At 48.9% G+C, this 19,045-nt stretch overlaps 1 protein-coding gene across 3 annotated transcripts; it reads left to right on the top strand.

The window, feature by feature from the left end:
- The first annotated feature begins 1,089 nt into the window (after positions 1-1,089).
- On the top strand, positions 1,090-18,372 carry NLRX1 (NLR family member X1). Of its 3 annotated transcripts, none has more exons than XM_077112680.1 (11): positions 1,090-1,278; positions 1,835-1,912; positions 2,997-3,122; positions 3,675-3,744; positions 4,177-4,265; positions 4,802-5,421; positions 5,811-6,632; positions 15,083-15,678; positions 15,968-16,054; positions 16,800-17,051; positions 17,474-18,372. In XM_077112680.1, the coding sequence occupies exons 3-11, from the start codon at positions 3,053-3,055 to the stop codon at positions 17,793-17,795; spliced, it is 2,928 nt and encodes a 975-aa protein (XP_076968795.1). In that variant the 5' UTR covers positions 1,090-1,278; positions 1,835-1,912; positions 2,997-3,052; the 3' UTR covers positions 17,796-18,372. The 3 variants fall into 3 exon arrangements, with proteins under 3 accessions (XP_076968795.1, XP_076968796.1, XP_076968794.1); XM_077112679.1 differs by having other exon boundaries at positions 1,091-1,278; positions 1,835-2,049; XM_077112681.1 differs by lacking the exon at positions 1,835-1,912.
- Positions 18,373-19,045: the final 673 nt, after the last annotated feature.

Raw genomic sequence — 19,045 nt, 5'->3', positions numbered from 1 at the left:
TGTTGTGGTCTGGCTCCTGCCTACCTTTTTCAGCTTGACAACTCCAGAGCACACTGGACAGAGTGCTCAGTACTAGCCCCATAACACTTGTGCAATGAATGAATGAATGTTTAACTGGATAAATGAAATACAGCACTGTCTTCAGCCTGGATGGAGGGTAAAATTCACAGGGCCTCTGCACAGCCCTGCCCTAGGAGCCTCTCTCAGTTCCCTGTTGCACACCTCTGCTGGGTGCATAGTTTACACCTCTGTTGCATGTGGAGGTGTGCCCTGTGGGTGGTAGGTGGTGGGTGGCTCCTCCATCTGGGCTACTTGGGCCTGGGTGTTACCTTCCTGGAAGCACAGGGAAGAAGGTGGGGACCTTGAGGACCCAGAAGTGTGGTCAGCTCATGAATGGGTGCCAGACAGGAAGAGCAGGTTGGGGTGGTAGCTGTTCCTCAGCGACCAACCTTTCTCCTTTGTTAAGCAAACTGACCAGAGACCACATCAGAGGTGTGGGGTCTGAAGAGTCCCAGGTACAGAAGTGTGGGCCCAACACGGCCTTGGTTTTAGGCCTAAGCGAAGAGGTAGACTGAGGAGATGAAGGGGGACAGAGGCAAGGATGGCCTGGGGATGCCCAGGGGTGAGGTTGGAAGACCCAAGTCCTACATTCTGGTTTTGGCTCTTTCACTTCCTAATTGAGTCAACCTGGGCAAGTCATTGCACCTTTCTGAGCTTCAATTTCTTCAACTGTAAAATGAGGACAGCAGGCCAAGGTGGCTCAGCAGGCAGAGTTCTCGCCTGCCATGCCAGAGACGCGGGTCCGGTTCCCGGTGCCTGCCCATGTAAAAAATAATAAACAAACAAACAAACAAACAAACAAATAAAACGAGGACAGCAACAAGCTCTGCTCGCAGGCTTGTGAGGTAAATGGGTGTTGCTGGCGCTTGGTAAACTGCAGAGGGCAGTATTTGCGGCAAGTTCCGCCAGAATGGAGCGTTGAATCTCCAAGGGGAGGGGGTGCGCTGGAGGAACGGGTGGGGACAGGTGGACTCTCCGGGCCACCCGGCCCCCTCTCGCCGTCCCTCGTGCTCCCAGGGGCCCCCGCGAGACACGGACGCCTAGTTCGTCCCCTCTGGTGCCCGCTGTTCTGGCTGGATGCCGGAGCGGGCGGGGTTCCGCGCAGGCGGGCAGAGGCGCGCTGGAAGCGCCGTGCAGCGTGCAGCGCCGAGCCGGGGACTCTGGGAACGAGCAGGGGACGCCGGCTTCCGACCCGCCGACCGCCCCGGGCAGCCGCGGGTAAAGGCCTAGCTAGCTCAGTCGCCAGTCCTTCGGCTGCGCGGCTGCGCCTGTCGGGGATCAGGGCCCAGGGCAGGGCGGGGCAGGGGAGGCCTGGGCAAGTGCCGCTGCAAGACTCGGGTCAGAGAACCTTTGGGCAGTCGGGCAGTTTCACTGTTGGTCTCTGAAACCAACTGGAACTAGGAGAGTGTTTGGGACCCCGTTTGGTGGGGAGCTCTAGAGCTGTGGGAACACAGCCCTGGTACTTTTCTTGTTGTCCCTCCTCCTCACTGCCCTGGACACCTAGGGTGATGGGTGGGGGTGGGGGTGGGGCTGTACTGCCCTGCTCCCCAGAAGCCCCATCATGACTCAGCGACCCTGTCTGGGAGTCTAACCCACTGAGCCAATTTCCTTGAGCTTTCTCAACTTTCCGGAGCCCTCTTGTAATCCTCCCCCAGCCCCTGGGACTTCTTCTCTGAGCCCCAGCCAGCAGCACCCCTCCCCCGGCACAAAGGGTTGGCCCCACTAAGACAGGTCAGGCCAGTGCAGCCGATTTTCCCTGTGTCCTGCCCTTAAGGAGCCACAATTCCAGTGGAGGAGACCAGGGGCCAAATGGGAGCGCTCTCCATTTGTTAAGGGAGTTCAGAAGGACCAGGTAAGACTTTCTAGAGGAGACTTTGAGCAGGTTCTTAAGGATTGAGTAGTATTCTGACAGAAGAGAAAAGTCATTCCAAGCTGAGAAAAGCATATGAACGAGATTAGGAACACTGGAGTGAGAATCCGGTGAGCCAGGTAAGTAGGGGTGGATGGGGCTGACTGGTAAAATACCCTGTGTGGCTGGTGTTTCAACTTTAAAAGTAACCTAGTATTTTAGGGAGGTGATTGGTGGCTGGGATGAAAGATTGGAATGGAGTGAGAATGGAAGCAAAAAGCTAATGAGAAGGGATTCCAGTGAATCCTGGGAAGGCCTGAGTTAGCAGTACCAGTGATGCAGGACAGACAGCGCTGGGAGGAAGAATTGGTAGGACTGTTCCAACTGACTGCAGGAGGGGGGAAGAAGGACTTGAAGACACATAGGTCAGGCTTCTAGTTTAAATTATGTGGATGGAAGGATTTGCAGTAAAGTCACTAAAAGGGGAGGGGAATGCTGAGCTGGGTTTGGCAGGCATGAAGTTTGAAGCATTGGCAGAAGTCCATATGGAAACATCAGGCAGGAAGTTCATCGATTCGTTCATTTATTATTTATGCCATCCTGAAAGGCAGAGGACATGAAAGCCACAGAAAAGATAACATGATAAAACCATTAAAACTCAGCCAAAGGAACCAAGAGCAGAGTATTACAGGCAAAAAGAGAGCAGATAATTATTACTGGGAAACCAAGTCTCCAAAAAATCACTGAAAATAATCGGGACTCACATTTGAGTTCCTCCTCCTTTTCATACTGCCCTGGACACATTTGAGTTGCTGGGAGCCAAAAAAATAAAAAGGTTACCTTACTAAAGCAGCTTGTGAGGTGGAACTCAGGAGAAAGGCATTTGTGAAGCTTCAGGAGACAGGCAATAGGTAATAGGAAATAAAATGGGGTCACTCAGGTGGTAGATGTAGGAGACAGAGGAGGAGAGCTGAAAACCAGGATGGGCTTGAGCAATGATGAAATTTACAGAGGAGCCAATCTTGTCCTGGTGAGAAAGACCCTCCGCTAGCTCGGGGGCTCTCCATTCTCACAATTCTTCTTGCAGGGGAGGCAGAGAGAAGGTTGTGCTAAGCGTCCTGGGCTCTGACCCTCGCTCCTACAATGCAGTGGGGCCACTGTTTGCTCAGGGCTTCTTGGAGCTCCAGTCTGGGAAAAGCACTCCAGCCAGCAGGTGAGCAGGAAACATGGGTTTCTGTTCCCACCCTCCCTTCCACATCAGGGTCCAGATGGTACCTCCAAGAGAGCAGGGGTCTAGACACCAGGCATGCTAGTCCCGGCTCTGTGGTTTACTAGTTGCTGACCTTGGACAAGGCATCTCACCTCCCTGAGCTTCCCTTTTCCCATTTCAAAATAAGGGACTTGGAATAGATGACTTTCATGGGTCCTTTGTAACAGCCTGAGTTCGGGATCACTTGTCTGATTTCATTTTGCATTCTTGAGTACCTGCTAGGTACCAGACTCTGTGCTAAATTCTAAGTATGTAATTGTGAACAAAAGCAGATGTGCTCCCTGCTCTCATGGAGGGGAGGGCAATAAAAGTTAATCAAATCATCATACAATGAAATATAAAATTGTATACTAAATTGCTACAAAGGGGCGGTACATGATGATATGAGAGCTAATAATGGGGGATTGACGTAGATGTGGGGGTCTGTGTCTTGGTGGGAAGATGTGGACGGGAACTATATATTCTTTTTGTTCCTTCTCCCTTTTTTTTCTGTAGGTGAACATGTTCCCTTCCTGATCCATTGGAGTTGGCCTCTTAAAGGGGAGCATCCCCTTGGGCCCTGTAGGTGAGGCACAGCAGGGTAGACTGGGAAGGGTTAGGTCTTAGAGCTAGCCTGACCCCCTGGGACAAGAGAATTGGCCTTCAGAGGGTGGGGAGGAACCAGAGTTATCAACCAGGCCGGGGAGGAAGCTGGCCTAGATCAGAGACAGTAGAAGTCATAGTGGTCAGCCTGAGGCAGGAGCTGTGGAAAGTGGGGTGGAGTCTGGCAGTGGCCAGCCTTGAGTTCCAGGCAGGGAGTCAGCAGTGGGGAGCTAGAGGGCCAGAGACAAGACTTCTGTACTTGGGAAAGGTGTGAGAGTCAGCCAGGGCTCTCGACTTGGGTGCCCAGTGTTAGGCTTAGATCTTATGAGGCCAGAAACCTGGTAGACCACATAGACCTGGATCCAAGATAGACCAGTATCCAAGCTCCCCACTTGATCCTTCTCTTTCCTTCCAGCGCCTTTGTACGCCACCATGGAAACTCAGCAAGCAGTGATCCCCCATCCATGAAACAAGGACAGCTGTTTCGGAGCATCTCTGCAACTGGTAAAGGGACTAGCTCCTCAGTCAGCCTGAGGACAGGGGTAGGCCGGTATGTCAGGAAAGTGACGGGTGCTGGAGGAGAAGCAGGGCTAGCGAGGTGTAGAGGATCCACTGGCATCATCCATTAGTGGTCCCTCCCTCCCTCACCCCATCATCCTTCTGCCCATGCATTCTTTCCTACAGCCGTCAAGCACTGCACATGTAACGTGTGTAAAGAACTGGGAGGAATATATACAATCCTTGCCTTCAACAGACTTTGGGTCTAGCAGTCAGGCTGAGACTACACACAGTGAACTGAAAACAGTCAGCCCACGCCTAGCATTACTCATCCAGTGGCTCCCCATTTTCTTCCATAGGAGTTTGAAACTTTTCAGTCCATTTTCTGAGAGTGTCCTGTGTGTCCAGCATTATTTTGGGCCCCAGCATTTGGTGCTGTGTCTTGACTCCCCACCCTGACCCTCCTACCACCCCAACCCACCCCAAATTCCTGCATCTCTGAGCCCCTTTCCCTCACTCATTTCCCTTGTCTTCCCATCTAGAAGCTATTCAGAGGCACCGCCTGAACTTGGCCGAGTGGTTCAGCCGGCTGCCTAGGGAGGAGCGCCAGTTCGGTCCAACCTTTGCACTAGACACGGTGCATGTCGACCCTGTGATCCGCGAAAGCTCCCCTGATGAGCTTCTTCACCCACTCGCGGAGCTGGCCCTGGAGCACCAGCCTCCTCTGCCGGGGCTCCCACCACTGGCCCTGTCTCAGCTCTTTGACCCTGACGCCTGTGGGCGCCGGGTGCAGACAGTGGTGCTCTATGGGACAGTGGGCACAGGCAAGAGCACACTCGTGCGCAAGATGGTCCTGGACTGGTGTCATGGCCGGCTGCCGGCCTTCGAGCTGCTCATCCCCTTCTCCTGCGAGGACCTGTCGTCCTTGGGGCCCACCCCAGTCTCCTTGTGCCAGCTCGTGACCCAGCGCTACACACCTCTGAAGGAAGTTCTGCCCCTGATGGCCACTGCGGGGCCCCGCCTGCTCTTTGTGCTTCATGGCTTGGAGCATCTCAACCTCAGCTTCCGACTGGCGGACGCAGGACTTTGCAGCGACCCCGAGTCACTCCAGGCACCAGCTGCCGTCATCGTCAACCTACTGCGCAAATACATGCTGCCCGAGGTGGGTACCCCCTGCCCTGTCACTGCTGTCCCCTGACTTGCCCCCTGAAGATTTTGGTGTCCTGTGCCTGTATATTTATTTAGTAAGAACACTGGCCCTGGCTTAGTTCAAATTCTGGCCCTTCTGCTTCCTGGCTTTGACTTTTAGCAAGTCACTAGCCTAAGCTTCAGCTTCCTTCTTTCTGCGAGCTGTATTGATGAATTGAGGTGTTGTATATTAAGGTCTTAGGACAGTGCCATGGGCCATAGTAGGTGCTCAGTAATTGGTAGTTATAATTATTATTGTCATCTTCACCATCTTCCCCCTTGGACACTCAGTCTTCAGGGGTTTGGTGTGAAGCCCGGCAGCCAGGATACCATGATCTTAATGCTCAACCATGACCTTCCCAGGCTAGCATCCTGGTAACCACCCGGACCTCTGCCGTTGGCCGCATACCCAGCAAGTACGTGGGCCGCTATGGTGAGATCTGTGGCTTCTCTGATACCAACCTTCAGAAGCTCTATTTCCAGCTGCGCCTCAACCAGCCGGACTGCGGCTATGGCGCTGGGGGTGCAGGGGTCTCGGCCACCCCGGCCCAGCGTGACAACCTGGTGCAGATGCTCTCCCGGAACCTGGAAGGGCACCACCAGATCGCCGCCGCCTGCTTCCTGCCCTCCTATTGTTGGCTCGTCTGTGCCACCTTACACTTCCTGCATGCCCCCACACCTCCTGGCCAGACCCTCACAAGTATCTACACCAGCTTCCTGCGCCTCAACTTCAGTGGGGAGACGCTGGACAGCACCGACCCCTCCAAATTGACCCTGATGGCCTATGCAGCTCGAACCATGGGCAAGTTGGCCTATGAAGGGGTGTCCTCGCGCAAGACCTACTTCTCTGAAGAGGACGTCCGAGGATGCCTGGAAGCTGGCGTCAAGACTGAAGAGGAGTTCCAGCTGCTGCACGTCTTCCGCCGAGATGCCCTGAGGTTTTTTCTGGCCCCGTGCGTGGAGCCGGGGCACCAGGGCACCTTTGTGTTCACCGTGCCAGCCATGCAGGAATATCTGGCTGCCCTCTACATCGTGCTGGGTTTGCGTAAGACGACCCTGCAGCGGGTGGGCAAGGAAGTGACTGAGCTCGTGGGCCGTGTTGGGGAGGACGTCAGCCTGGTCTTGAGCATCATGGCCAAGCTATTGCCTCTGCGGGCTCTGCCTCTGCTCTTCAACTTGCTCAAGGTAACAGCCTCGGGATCCCCCCCACTCGCTTTTCCCTACCCCACGACCGTGGGCTCTCAGCCCTCAGAGTTCCCTGCTCACCCCTTGCTCCTCTCCCTGAAAGAAGCTGCTACTTTCTGCATAGGAGTGAATCCTCTTCTTGGCTCTGGTTTCAGACTTGGCTTTTCATGAAACTAGAAAATAAGAAAGGGGAGAGAGAAGCCTCAAGGCTGGGGAAGGCTTGGAGGCTGGAAGGGAGATGTAAGGGCACAGGTACTTTAGTAACTGTCCTACAGGCCTACACTGGTTTTCTTTTTCATCTCTCCTCTTAGGCTTTGTTGCTGGGAGGCAGGGGTCACTACAGTCCAGGGTTTGTCCTTGGCTTTGCAGGTCCAGGAACTCGATTGCATCTGTTTGCCCAGAGGTGATCAGACTTTGGGAGTGATGACTCATCCTAATTAAATCACCAGAGATAGGTCTATAAAGCAGATGCCATTTTATTAATTTATACTAGCAGGATAAATGACATGGCCAGTTGGCTTAGGACAGCTGTCCTGGGTGCAGGTCCACTGCAGAAACCAAATTACAGGCCTGAGGCTCGTTTTGGGAGTTGGGTGTATGCATTAAGTTTTGAAGAAGAAGACTCTTTGTTGATATCTGCCAGGTGCTTTCTCAGGTTTCTTTTTTCTGTTTCTCACATCAACTGTGTAAATTAAATACTAAAAAAAAAATCCTTTTTATAGACAAGAAAACTGAGGCCCAGGTGGTCTAATTATATTGTAAAAAGTCATTCAGATTATAAGAAGTAACTGGGGAGAGGACGGGCCAAGTGGCGGCTTAGCAATGTGCGCGTTTTAGTTCGTCCTCCAGTACAACTACTAAATAACCAGAAACAGTACAGAACAGCTCCCGGAGCCATGATAGTGACTGGACACACAGCGTACCCCAGTCTGGACCAGCTGGACTGGCTGCGAGTCTCCGGAACCGTGAGTACCCCAAGCTGCGGCGGCCGGCGCCCCTCCCCCACAGGCGGCTTCCCAGAGGGAAACGAAAGACACTCTAACAGTAGCAGGGACTGAGTCCAACCAAACACCAACTGTGGCATTAATAAACAAATTCTGACTACTGAAAATAGGCCCCCAGCTCAGGCGAAACTGGTCAAGGCGGAGGTCGCTTATTGGACTAACCGAAAAAGAGGAAAGGGGACGAAACGGAGGTTTTTGTGGCTGTTTCTATGGAGACTTGGCTGCCTCTGGATTCAGCGGTGGGACTAGTCAGACTGCTTTCAGAGCTGTCTCCTGCCTGTTCCCCAGGGGAGGGGTGAAGCCCAACTTAGGTGGAATCCCTCTTTCAAGGAATTCAGACCCCAGGGCTTGGCAATTTGAAGCCATTAAAACCAGCCTACAAACTCTCCTCTGTCTCCACCACGCCTCCAACAGGGAGAGCCTTCCAAAGTTAAAGGAGCCACAACATCTTTTGCTGGTGGGACCCGCAGGCAGACAAGCACCACATACTGGGCAGGATAAGGAAAACAGAGCCCAGAGACTTCACAGGAAAGTCTTTCAACCTGCTGGGTCTCACCCTCAGGGAGAACTGATGCAGGTGACTCCTTCCCCCTGATAGGAGGTCAGTTTAGTCCAGGAAAACCCAGCTGGAGTCTGTAATACCTATGTAGACCCTCCTAAGGGTGGGGAGGGAAAAGGCACCTTACAAGCAGGACAAGAAACAAGAAAACAAGAACTGAAAAATTACCCTTTGTTAAACAAAACTTAAGCTAGAGGCCCAGAAAAAGCTGGACTGAAGGTCAAAGAACAGATAGACAACAAACTCATCTAGCAAGAAAACCCTAGGTAAGATAAGTGAAAGCAATCTCCAGAATAAACTAATTAAGGTAATTAAATGTCTAGATGCCAGCAAAAAATAACAAATCACACCAGGAAAATTGAAGATATGGCCCAGTCAAAGGAACAAACCCATAGTTGAAATGAGATACAGGAGTTGAAACAATTAATTCAGAATATACGAACAGAAATGGAGAACCTCATCAAAAACCAAATCAATGAATTGAGGGAGGACATGAAGAAGGCAAGGAATGAACAAAAAGAAGAAATGGAAAGTCTGAAAAAACAAATCACAGAACTTATGGGAATGAAAGATACAGTAGAAGAGATGAAAAAAACAATGGAAACCTACAATGGTAGAATTCAAGAGACAGAGGTTAGGATTAGTGAACTGGAGGATGGAACATATGAAATCCAAAAAGAAACAGAAACTATAGGGAAAAGAATGGAAAAATATGAGCAGGGACTCAGGGAATTGAATGATAATACGAAGCACACAAATATACATGTTGTGGGTGTCCCGGAAGGAGAAGAGAAGGGAAAAGGAGGAGAAAAACTAAGGAAGAAATTATCACTGAAAAATTCCCAGCTCTTATGAAAGACCTAAAATTACAGATCCAAGAAGTGCAGCGCACCCCAAAGAGAATAGATCAAAATAGACATTCTTCAAGACACTTACTAGTCAGAATGTCAGAGGTCAAAGAGAAAGAGAGGATATTGAAAGCAGCAAGAGAAAAGCAATCCATCACATACAAGGGAAACCCAATAAGACTGTGTAGATCTCCCAGCAGAAACCATGGAGGCGAGAAGACACTGGGATGATATATTTAAATTACTAAAAGAGAAAAACTGCCAACCAAGAATTCTATACCCAGCAAAATTGTCCTTCAAAAATGAGGGAGAAATTAAAACATTTTCAGACAAAAAAATCACTGACAGAATTTGTGACCAAGATACCCTCTCTGCAAGAAATACTAAAGGGAGCACTAGAGACAGATACAAGAAGACAGAAGAGAGAGGTGTGGAGAAGAGTGTAGAAAGAAGGAAAATTAGATATGACATATAAAACACAAAAGGCAAAATGGTAGAGGAAAGTACTACCCAAACAGTAATAACACTAAATGTTAATGGATTGAACTCACCAATCAAAAGACATAGACTGGCACTATGTCCACTATCGAACCACTGTTATTCAACATCGTGTTGGAAGTTCTAGCCAAAGCAATTAGACAAGAAAAAGAAATACAAGGCATCAAAATTGGAAAGGAAGAAGTAAAACTACCACTGTTTGCAGATGATATGATACTATACATCGAAAACCCTGAAAAATCCACAGCAAAACTACTAGAGTTAATAAACGAGTACAGCAAAGTGGCAGGTTACAAGATCAACATTCAAAAATCTGTAGTGTTTCTATACACTAGTAATGAACAATCTGAGGGGGAAATCAAGAAACAAATTCCATTTAGAATTGCAACTAAAAGAATAAAATACTTAGGAATAAATTTAACTAAAGAGACAAAAGACCTATACAAAGAAAACTACAAGAAACTGTTAAAAAAAATCACAGAAGACCTAAATAGATGGAAGGGCATACCATGTTCATGGATTGGAAGACTAAATATAGTTAAGATGTCAATTCTACCTAAATTGATTTACTAGATTCAATGCAATACCAATCAAAATCCCAACAACTTACTTTGCAGAAATAGAAAAACCAATAAGCAAATTTATCTGGAAGGGCAGGGTGCCGCAAATTGCTAAAAGTATCTTGAGGGAAAAAAAAACGAAGCTGGAGGTCTCACGCTGCCGGACTTTAAGGCATATTATGAAGCCACCGTGGTCAAAACAGCATGGTACTGGCATAAAGATAGATATATTGACCAATGGAATCGAATAGAGTGCTCAGATATAGACGCTCTCATCTATGGACATTTGATCTTTGATAAGGCAGTCAAGCCAACTCATTTGGGACAAAACAGTCTCTTCAATAAATGGTGCCTAGAGAACTGGATATCCATATGCAAAAGAATGAAAGAGGACCCGTATCTCACACCTATACAAAAGTTAATTCAAAATGAATCAAAGATCTAAACATTAGGTCTAAGACCATAAAACAGTTAGAGGAAAATGTAGGGAGATATCTTATAAATCTTATAATTGAAGGTGGTTTTATGGACCTTACACCTAAAGCAAGAGCACTGAATAAATAAATAAATAAATGGGAGCTCCTCAAAATTAAACACTTTTGTGCATCAGAGAACTTCATCAAGAAAGTAAAAAGACAGCCTACACAATGGGAGACAATATTTGGAAACGACATATCAGATAAAGGTCTAGTATCCAGAATTTATAGAGATTGTTCAACTCAACAACAAAAAGACAGCCAACCCAATTACAAAATGGGAAAAAGACTTGAACAGACACTTCTCAGAAGAGGAAATATAAATGACCAAAAGGCACATAAACAGATGCTCAACGTCCCTGGCCATTAGAGAAATGCAAATCAAAACCACAATGAGATATCATCTCACACCCACCAGAATGGCCATTATCAACAAAACAGAAAATGACAAGTGATGGAGAGAATGTGGAGAAAGAGGCACAGTTATCCACTGTTGGTGGGAATGTCAAATGGTGCAACCACTGTGGAAGGCAGTTTGGCGGTTCCTCAAAAAGCTGAATATAGAATTGCCATATGACCCAGCAATACCATTGCTAGGTATCTACTCAGAGGACTTAAGGGCAAAGACACAAACGGACACTTGCACACCAATGTTTATAGCAGCATTATTTACAATTGCAAAGAGATGGAAATAGCCAAAATGTCCATCAACAGACGAGTGGCTAAACAAACTGCGGTATATGCATACGATGGAATATTATGCAGCTTTAAGACAGAATAAACTTATGAAGTATGTAACAACATGGATGGACCTTGAGAACATTATGCTGAGTGAGTCCAGCCAAAAACTAAAGGACAAATACTGTATGGTCTCAGTGATATGAACTGACATTAGTGAATAAACTTGGAATATGTCATTGGTAACAGAGACCATCAGGAGATAGAAATAGGGTAAGATATTGGGTAATTGGAGCTGAAGGGATATAGACTGTGCAACAGGACTGGATACAAAAACTCAGAAATGGACAGCACAATACTACCTAACTGTAATGTAATTATGTTAAAACACTGAATGAAGCTGCATGTGAGAATGATAGAGGAAGGAGGGCTGGGGACATAAATGAAATCAGAAAGAAAGATAGATGTTAAAGATCGAGATGGTATAATCTAGGAATGCCTAGAGTGTATAATAATAGTGAAATGTACAATGTACAAATTTTAAAAATGTTTTTGCATGAGGAGGAACAAAAGAATGTTATTATTGCAGGGTGCTGAAAATAGATGATAATTAATACTTTAAAATGTCACCTTATGTGTGAGACTAAAGCAAAAAATGTTTATTTGTTACAAAATATAGATTTTGACTAGAGCATTTCCTAATATAACTCATGTAGATAGTTTGATTGAATGTCATAAGTACTTGGAATCTCTGGTAGGACATGAGATTTTGTTGGTTTGTCCAGAGTGATGCCTCGATGAATCCAAGAGTGATTTGATCAGTGACTAGAAAAGTATTTGCAAGCCCCCTTTGGGGAATGGTGAGAGCGGGGAGAAATTCAACTTTCCCAAGTTGAATTCTTGATATTCTCACAAGCAGTGTGGACAACCAAAGCTATAGGCTGAGCCCCCAGTCTTGGGGTTTGTTCATATGAAACTTAACCCCACAAAGGATAGGTCAAGTCTACTTAAAATTTAGGCCTAAGAGTCAACCGCAAGAGAGCCTCTTTTGTTGCTCAGATGTGGCCTCTCTCTCCAGCCAACATGACGAGCAGTCTCACCACCCTCCCCCTCTCTGCGTGGATCATGACTCCCAGGGATGTGGACCTTCCTGGCAACGTGGGACAGAAATCCTGGAATGAGCTGAGACTCAGCATCAAGGGACTGAGAAAAACCCTAGAATGAGCTGAGAATTAACATCAAAGGATTGAGAGAAACTTCTCGACCAAAGGGGAAAGAGTGAAATGAGACTAAGTGTCAATGGCTGAGAGATTCCAAACAGAGTCCAGAGGTTATCCTGGAGGTTATTCTTACGTATTAAGTAGATATAACCTTGTTGTTCAAGATGTAGTGGAGAGGCTGGAGGGAACTGCCTGAAAATGTAGAGCTGTGTTCCAGTAGCCATGTTTCTTGAGGATGATTGAACAATGATAGAGCTTTCACAGCGAGACTCTGTGAATGTGAAAACCTTGTGTCTGATGTTCCTTTTAGCTACTATATCAACAGAAGAGTAGAACATATGGAATAAAAATAAATAATAGGGGGGAACAAATGTTAAAATAAATTTAGTTTGAAATGCTAGTGGTAAATGAAAGCAAGGGGTAAGGGGTATGGTATATATAATCTTTTTTTTCTCTACTATCATTTTATTTCTTTTTCTGTTGTCTTTTTATTTCTTTTTCTAAATCGATGCAAATGTTCTAAGAAATGATGAATATGCAACTATGTGATGATATTAAGAATTACTGATTTATATATAGAATGGAATGATATCTTAACGTTTTGTTTGTTAATTTTTTTAATTAATAAAAAAAAGCTAAAAAAAAAAAAAAGAAGTAGCTGGGACATGAGACCAGGTTTTGTGATTCTGAATCCTGTGCTCTTTCTGCCAAACTATGCTGATGTAGTGTGGATACTTCTGCCAAGCAGTGGTGCCTTGCTTGGTGACCCTTGACCTCTGTAGAAATGTTTCAATAACTCATGTTTGTCCCAAGGGGGCACAGCCCTGGTCAGTGCTGGTGAAAATCTCAACAAATTTCCCTTTCTATGGGCAGCAAAGCATAAGGGTTAAGAGTAGGGATACAGTCATGCAGCAACCCCGGTTTAAATCTAGGTTCTGCCATTTACTAGCTGTGTGACCTTGATAAGTTACTTAACCTCTCTGTGCCCCAAATTCCTATCTGTTAACTGAGGATAATATTAGAGTCTATGTCACTGACCAGCTGCGAGGATTAAATGAACTCATCCTCAGGGCCTGGCCCATATGTGCTATTAAAATGTTTTGTGAAATAAACATAAAGACAGGCTCATGCAACCTACTTCTTCTCAGATTATCAGAGCAGATGACCAGGTAATGTCAACTGCTGAGGCCACCCCACAATTTTGAGGATGTGCTTCCTTCACCTGGGAAGCAGCGAAAGGCTCTGTTTTCCTGTTGGGATTCAGAAAGCCCTCCAGCTACCTGGAGAGTCCACCAGAGTTTAGGGAGGGTTTCCTCGCAGAGCCCTTTAGTTTTTTCATGACCCTGTTGGCTTGGACTTTACAGGGTGACATCTGGTCTCGTCACCAGACAATTGCTGGGGGAAGAAGTACTAGACAATCTCCTCCATGGCAGGAACTTCACATAAGAGAAGTGAAAAAAAAAAAAGAAAAAGAAAAACATCCAACCAGACATTAGAGGAAGGACCACAGAACGATTTTGGGGCACTGCCAGCGGACAGGAACCGTTTGTGCCTTTCAGCACCATTGCAAGGATAGGAGACTCTGCTGTCCGCTTCCCCCAGAGTTCATTTCTTCAGTGAGCGTTTGAGTGCCTGCTGTGTGTCAGGGCAGTGTGTTAGATTCTTGGGGCGGGGTGGTGGTAGTTGAAAACATTTCACAAAATCCCAGGTATAAAAAAAAAGAACCCCCCCCCCCCCCCAGATCTCTGCCCTATCTGATCTCACAGTTTGAACACAAAAATGTAAACCTAACTATATAATCAAAAAATGTGGTTAAGTGCCTGAAAAGAAAAGTTCCAGGTGCAGTACAAGTGTAGAATGGGGGAACCTTCTGAGGGAGTGTGACGGAAAGCCTTTCTCCAGAAAGGTCATTCAGGCTGATCCCGGTAGGGTTAGTCCTGTAAAGAATTCGGGGTGGGGGTGGGGCGTTTCAGGAAGAGGGTGTGGCATTGTGGAGGCTTTGAAGGAGGAGAAACCTCGGGGGGCACCGTTCAGAGAATGAGGAAGGCTGAGAGGGCAGAAGCGCAGCCAGTGAGGGTGAGCGCCCTTTGATTAGGGCACCAGGTGACTGGGGCCAAGTCGGGCAGGGTCTTGAAGTAACTGACGCTAATCAATCATAGGAGCTGTGATGATGTTGACGATGATGGTGGTGTATTTATGACACCTAACCTGACGCCTTATGAAATGCATAATTGATGCTAATTCCTTCCTACCGTTGCCTGGGCTTGAAAATGTATGGGGTGTTTGGGAAAAAGAAGGATGTTGTGTGTAGAAAGCAGGAACAAAGGTGAGAAATGACTCTGGGAAGCTCAAACTGGGGTCAGATCAAGAAAAGTTTTGTATTCCAGGCTAAATGTTTAGGGTTTGCCACAGGGGCAGTAGGGAGCCACAGAAGGTATTGTTATCAGGGAAGCGTTGTGCTCAGACTCAATGTGCTGCGAGTTCAAGGGGGAGGTTCCTGGGCTGAAGTGGCGTAACTTAAGCTAAGCTTTGAGGTAACTGGGCCCGGGGCTGCCCGTCCTAAGGGGTGCAGAGGCTGCAGTGCCCCTCTCCTGCTTCCTTTCGCAGGTGGTTCCACGAGTGTTTGGGCGAGTGGTGGGTAAGAGCCGGGAGGCAGTGGCCCAGGCCATGGTGCTGGAGATGTTCCGGGAGGAGGACTACTACAACGATGACGTGCTGGACCAGATGGGCGCCAGCATCCTGGGTGTGGAGGGCCCACGGCGCCACCCAGATGAGCCCCCTGAGGATGAAGTGTTCGAGCTCTTCCCTATGTTCATGGGAGGGCTTCTCTCTGCCCACAACCGGGCTATGCTGGCGCAGCTCGGCTGCCCCATCAAGAACCTGGATGCTCTGGAGAACGCCCAGGCCATCAAAAAGAAGCTGGGCACACTGGGCCGGCAAGTGCTGCCCCCCTCGGAGCTCCTCGACCACCTGTTTTTCCACTACGAGTTTCAGAACCAGCGATTCTCTTCTGAGGTGCTCAGCTCCCTGCGCCAGCTCAACCTGGCAGGTGTCCGCATGACACCGCTCAAGTGCACCGTGGTGGCCGCTGTGTTGGGCAGCGGGAAGCATGCCCTGGATGAGGTCAACTTGGCCTCTTGCCAGCTGGACCCTGCTGGGCTGCACACCCTCATGCCTGTCTTCCTGCGTGCCCGGAAGCTGGGGTGAGCACCCGTCCTGCCTCCGGGTACAGGCGTGAGGAGGGGACGGGGTTGGAGGTGAAGAAGTGGGAAGAGAAGGTACTGGGGAAACCAGAAGCCCTGAGGAAGTACCAAGGGGTGGAATGGGTGGAGCTGATGGGAGACATCCATGAATGGGGGGCGGGGTCAGAGCAGGTATGGACTGCAGGAGGCGGAATGATGAGAAAGGGGCATGGCAAATGGCTAGGCTCCATGAATTCCTTCCCTGGTCTCTTGCCTCTCTCCCTCTCTGGCCACCCCCTCCTCGTTCCAGTTTGCAACTCAATGGCCTGGGCCCTGAGGCTTGCAGAAACCTCCAAGACCTGCTGCTGCATGAACAGTGCCAAATTACCACCCTGCGGTGAGTGTCCCCTGAGGACCCTGGGGCAGGGGAAGGGGGTAGATTCAGGCCATCCTGGCAGCCACCTAGGTACAGCCACCCCTCAGCCCCCTCCTGCCCCCAGGTCCAGAACAAGCAGCAGTGCAGAAGGAAAGATGCCACCAGCAGTCGTTGCTAAGAAAGCCTTTCATCTGTGGCTAAAATCGGCCTGCGGGTGGGGGGGCGGGGATGAAAGGGTGTAATAATCTCCAGGCAGGCTGTCTGGTAACAGTGCCACTGATCCCCAACCAGGATTTTCCCTGCAGCCTCACAAGGATGACCCTAATGCTTGGCTCCCAAAATGTCAGTTGATTTACTTGGAATCCAAACACCTGGGTCCCAAATTTCTGGCTGGAGTCAAGAGGAGGGAGAAAAGAGGGAGGGAGAGAAGAATGGGAAGTGAGGGGAGAAGGAGAAACAAGGCTTTGGGGGGATGAAAAAAAGGAGGAAGAGGGAAAATAGTAAGGTTTAAGAGGAGAAAAGGAAAAAAGGAAATTGGGGAGAAAGGAAAGGAGGGAGAAGAGGAAAGAAAAGCCAGCTTTTGTCCACGCTCTCCCTCCTCTGCATCCCATCCCTGATTCACTGTCCTCTTCTCCTGGGGCCTGCACGTCTTTGTGGCCAATCACAGTTTCTCCTCAGGCCGTGCGTCCCTTTGGCCCAAGTCCCAAGGCTCAGAACAGGACAACTGTACAGGGCCCTCATAACTGTGGGGTGACTGTGGCTGTAGGCTCTCCAACAACCCGCTGACGGCAGCAGGTGTGGCCCTCCTGGTGGAGGGACTGGCGGGAAATACCTCGCTGACTCACCTGTCCCTGCTGCATACGGGCCTTGGCGACGAGGGTCTGGAGCTGCTGGCTGCCCAGCTGGCCCGTAACCGGCAGCTGCAGGAGCTGAACGTGGCCTACAACGGCGCAGGCAACAGCGCGGCCCTGGCTCTGGCCAAGGCTGCCCGGGAGCACCCTTCCCTGGAGCTACTACAGTAAGTCCTGCCCTGGACCCATTGCCCCCAACCCTCAGTCCTCCAGTCTTTCTTCCTACTCTCCATTGTGCTTTACCTGCTCTAGGGAGCACTTGTGGTCCCTGCTGGGCCCTGTCCTCGATATCTGGCCTTGATTGGTCCTTGTCAACTTGGTCTGAGCCATCCCACCTTCGTGGCTGGCCCTCGCCCTACCCTGATTCCCTGTACCACTTTTCAAGGTCCTGGGGACCCCATTCCTACTGTCCCTGGTCCCACTGAGTTCTAGTGTTGGTCCCTGCCTCCCACTGGCCACTCCCCATCTCTGGGTTATTGCAGACACTTACCCATGGCGTTCTGCACTTAGCTTCCTGGTATTCTGTCCCTCTGCCCTCTTCTCCTTCCTCCTCAAGCCCTGCTGAATGGCTTCTTCTCTCTCATGCTAGCCTCTACTTCAATGAGCTGAGCTCCGAGGGCCGCCAGGTTCTGCGGGACTTGGGGGGCACAGGTGAAGGTGGTGCCCGGGTTGTGGCCTCGCTGACAGAGGGGACAGCAGTGTCTGAGTACTGGTCGGTGATCCTCAGCGAAGTCCAGCGGAACCTCAACAGCTGGGACTGGGGCCGGGTCCAGCGCCACCTCGAGCTCCTGCTGCGAGATTTGGAAGATAGCCGGGGTGCCACCCTTAACCCCTGGCGCAAAGCCCAGCTGCTGCGGGTGGAGGGTGAGGTCAAGGCCCTCCTGGAGAAGCTGGGAGGCCCAGGAAGCTGAGACTGTGGCAGCAGGCACCTTGCTGTGTGACCACTGGCCCTCTTCTCTTTGTGGTCTCCTGGCTAGCACCTCTTCTAGAATGACCCTTTCAGGGCTGTAGGCAAAGAAATGGGCACAGCAATGCCAGTTGTCCTCCTAGAGTATCTCCAATCAGTGTCCCCAAGTTGGAAATTTCTATATTTAAAGGTGGGAAATTGATGCTCTGGGCTTGTAGACTGTCCCTTCTCAGGGAACCGAAGGATGTGGCATCTGGGGGCACAGATTGCCCTGTAGCACCACCACCAATCTTGACTCTCCCTCCTGTCATGGAGCCTCTGGTAATATCCTCAAGGTGGCAGTATTGTATGTCCAGAGGCTAAGAGGGTTGCCCTCCAGAAGATGTGTTGGAGGATCTAAATGTCTACTGAGCCACAGCCAGCCTCCATTGCTGCCTTTATGCCTTTCTGTGGAAACAGGATGCCAGTGGCCACTTGCCTCTCACATTGGTGCTTTCTCCTCACCCTCCTACCCCCTTTACCACAATGGTACCAACAGCTTGGTGGTCCCCAGGGGCAAGTACCCTGCCTTGCTGCTATTAAAGAGCTGTGTGATTCGTTTGATGCCCCGATATATCCCAGAGTAATTTGAGCAGAGAATAACAAAGTATTTACCAAGTCCCTTTGGGGGACTGGGGAGAAAGGAGGAAATATTAAACTTCCTGATTGGGGGAATTCCTGATATTCTTGCAAGCAGTGGAGACAACCAGTTAAATAGGCTGAGCCCTTGATCTTGGGGTTCGCCCCTATGAAACTTATTTTTGCAAAGGAGAAGCTAAGCCTACTGATAATTATGCCTAAGAGTCACCCCCAAGAGAACGTCTTCTGTTGCTCAGATGTGGTCTCTCTCTCTAAGATGAACTCACTGCCGTCCATCCTACATGGGACATGACTCCCAGGGGTGTAAATCTTCCTAGCAACATGGTACAGAACTCCCCGGCATTATGGGACTAAGAAAGTCTTCTTGACCAAAAAGGGGAAGAGAGAAATGAGACAAAGTTTCAGTGCTTAGAGATTTCAAACAGAGTCGAGAGGTTATCCTGGAGGTATTCTTACGCATTATATAGATATCCCTTTTAAAAATACATATATTTTTATTGATAAAACTTTACAAACATTTTTCACATACAAACATTCTGTACATCGTGTACAATCTGTGGCTCACAATATCATCACATAGTTGTGTAGATATCCCTTTTTGGTTTATGGTGTATT

Source organism: Tamandua tetradactyla, chromosome 8, assembly GCF_023851605.1.
Source record: "Tamandua tetradactyla isolate mTamTet1 chromosome 8, mTamTet1.pri, whole genome shotgun sequence".
Taxonomy (NCBI): Eukaryota; Metazoa; Chordata; class Mammalia; order Pilosa; family Myrmecophagidae; genus Tamandua; species Tamandua tetradactyla.
This window is presented reverse-complemented; position numbering and strand designations above follow the sequence as displayed.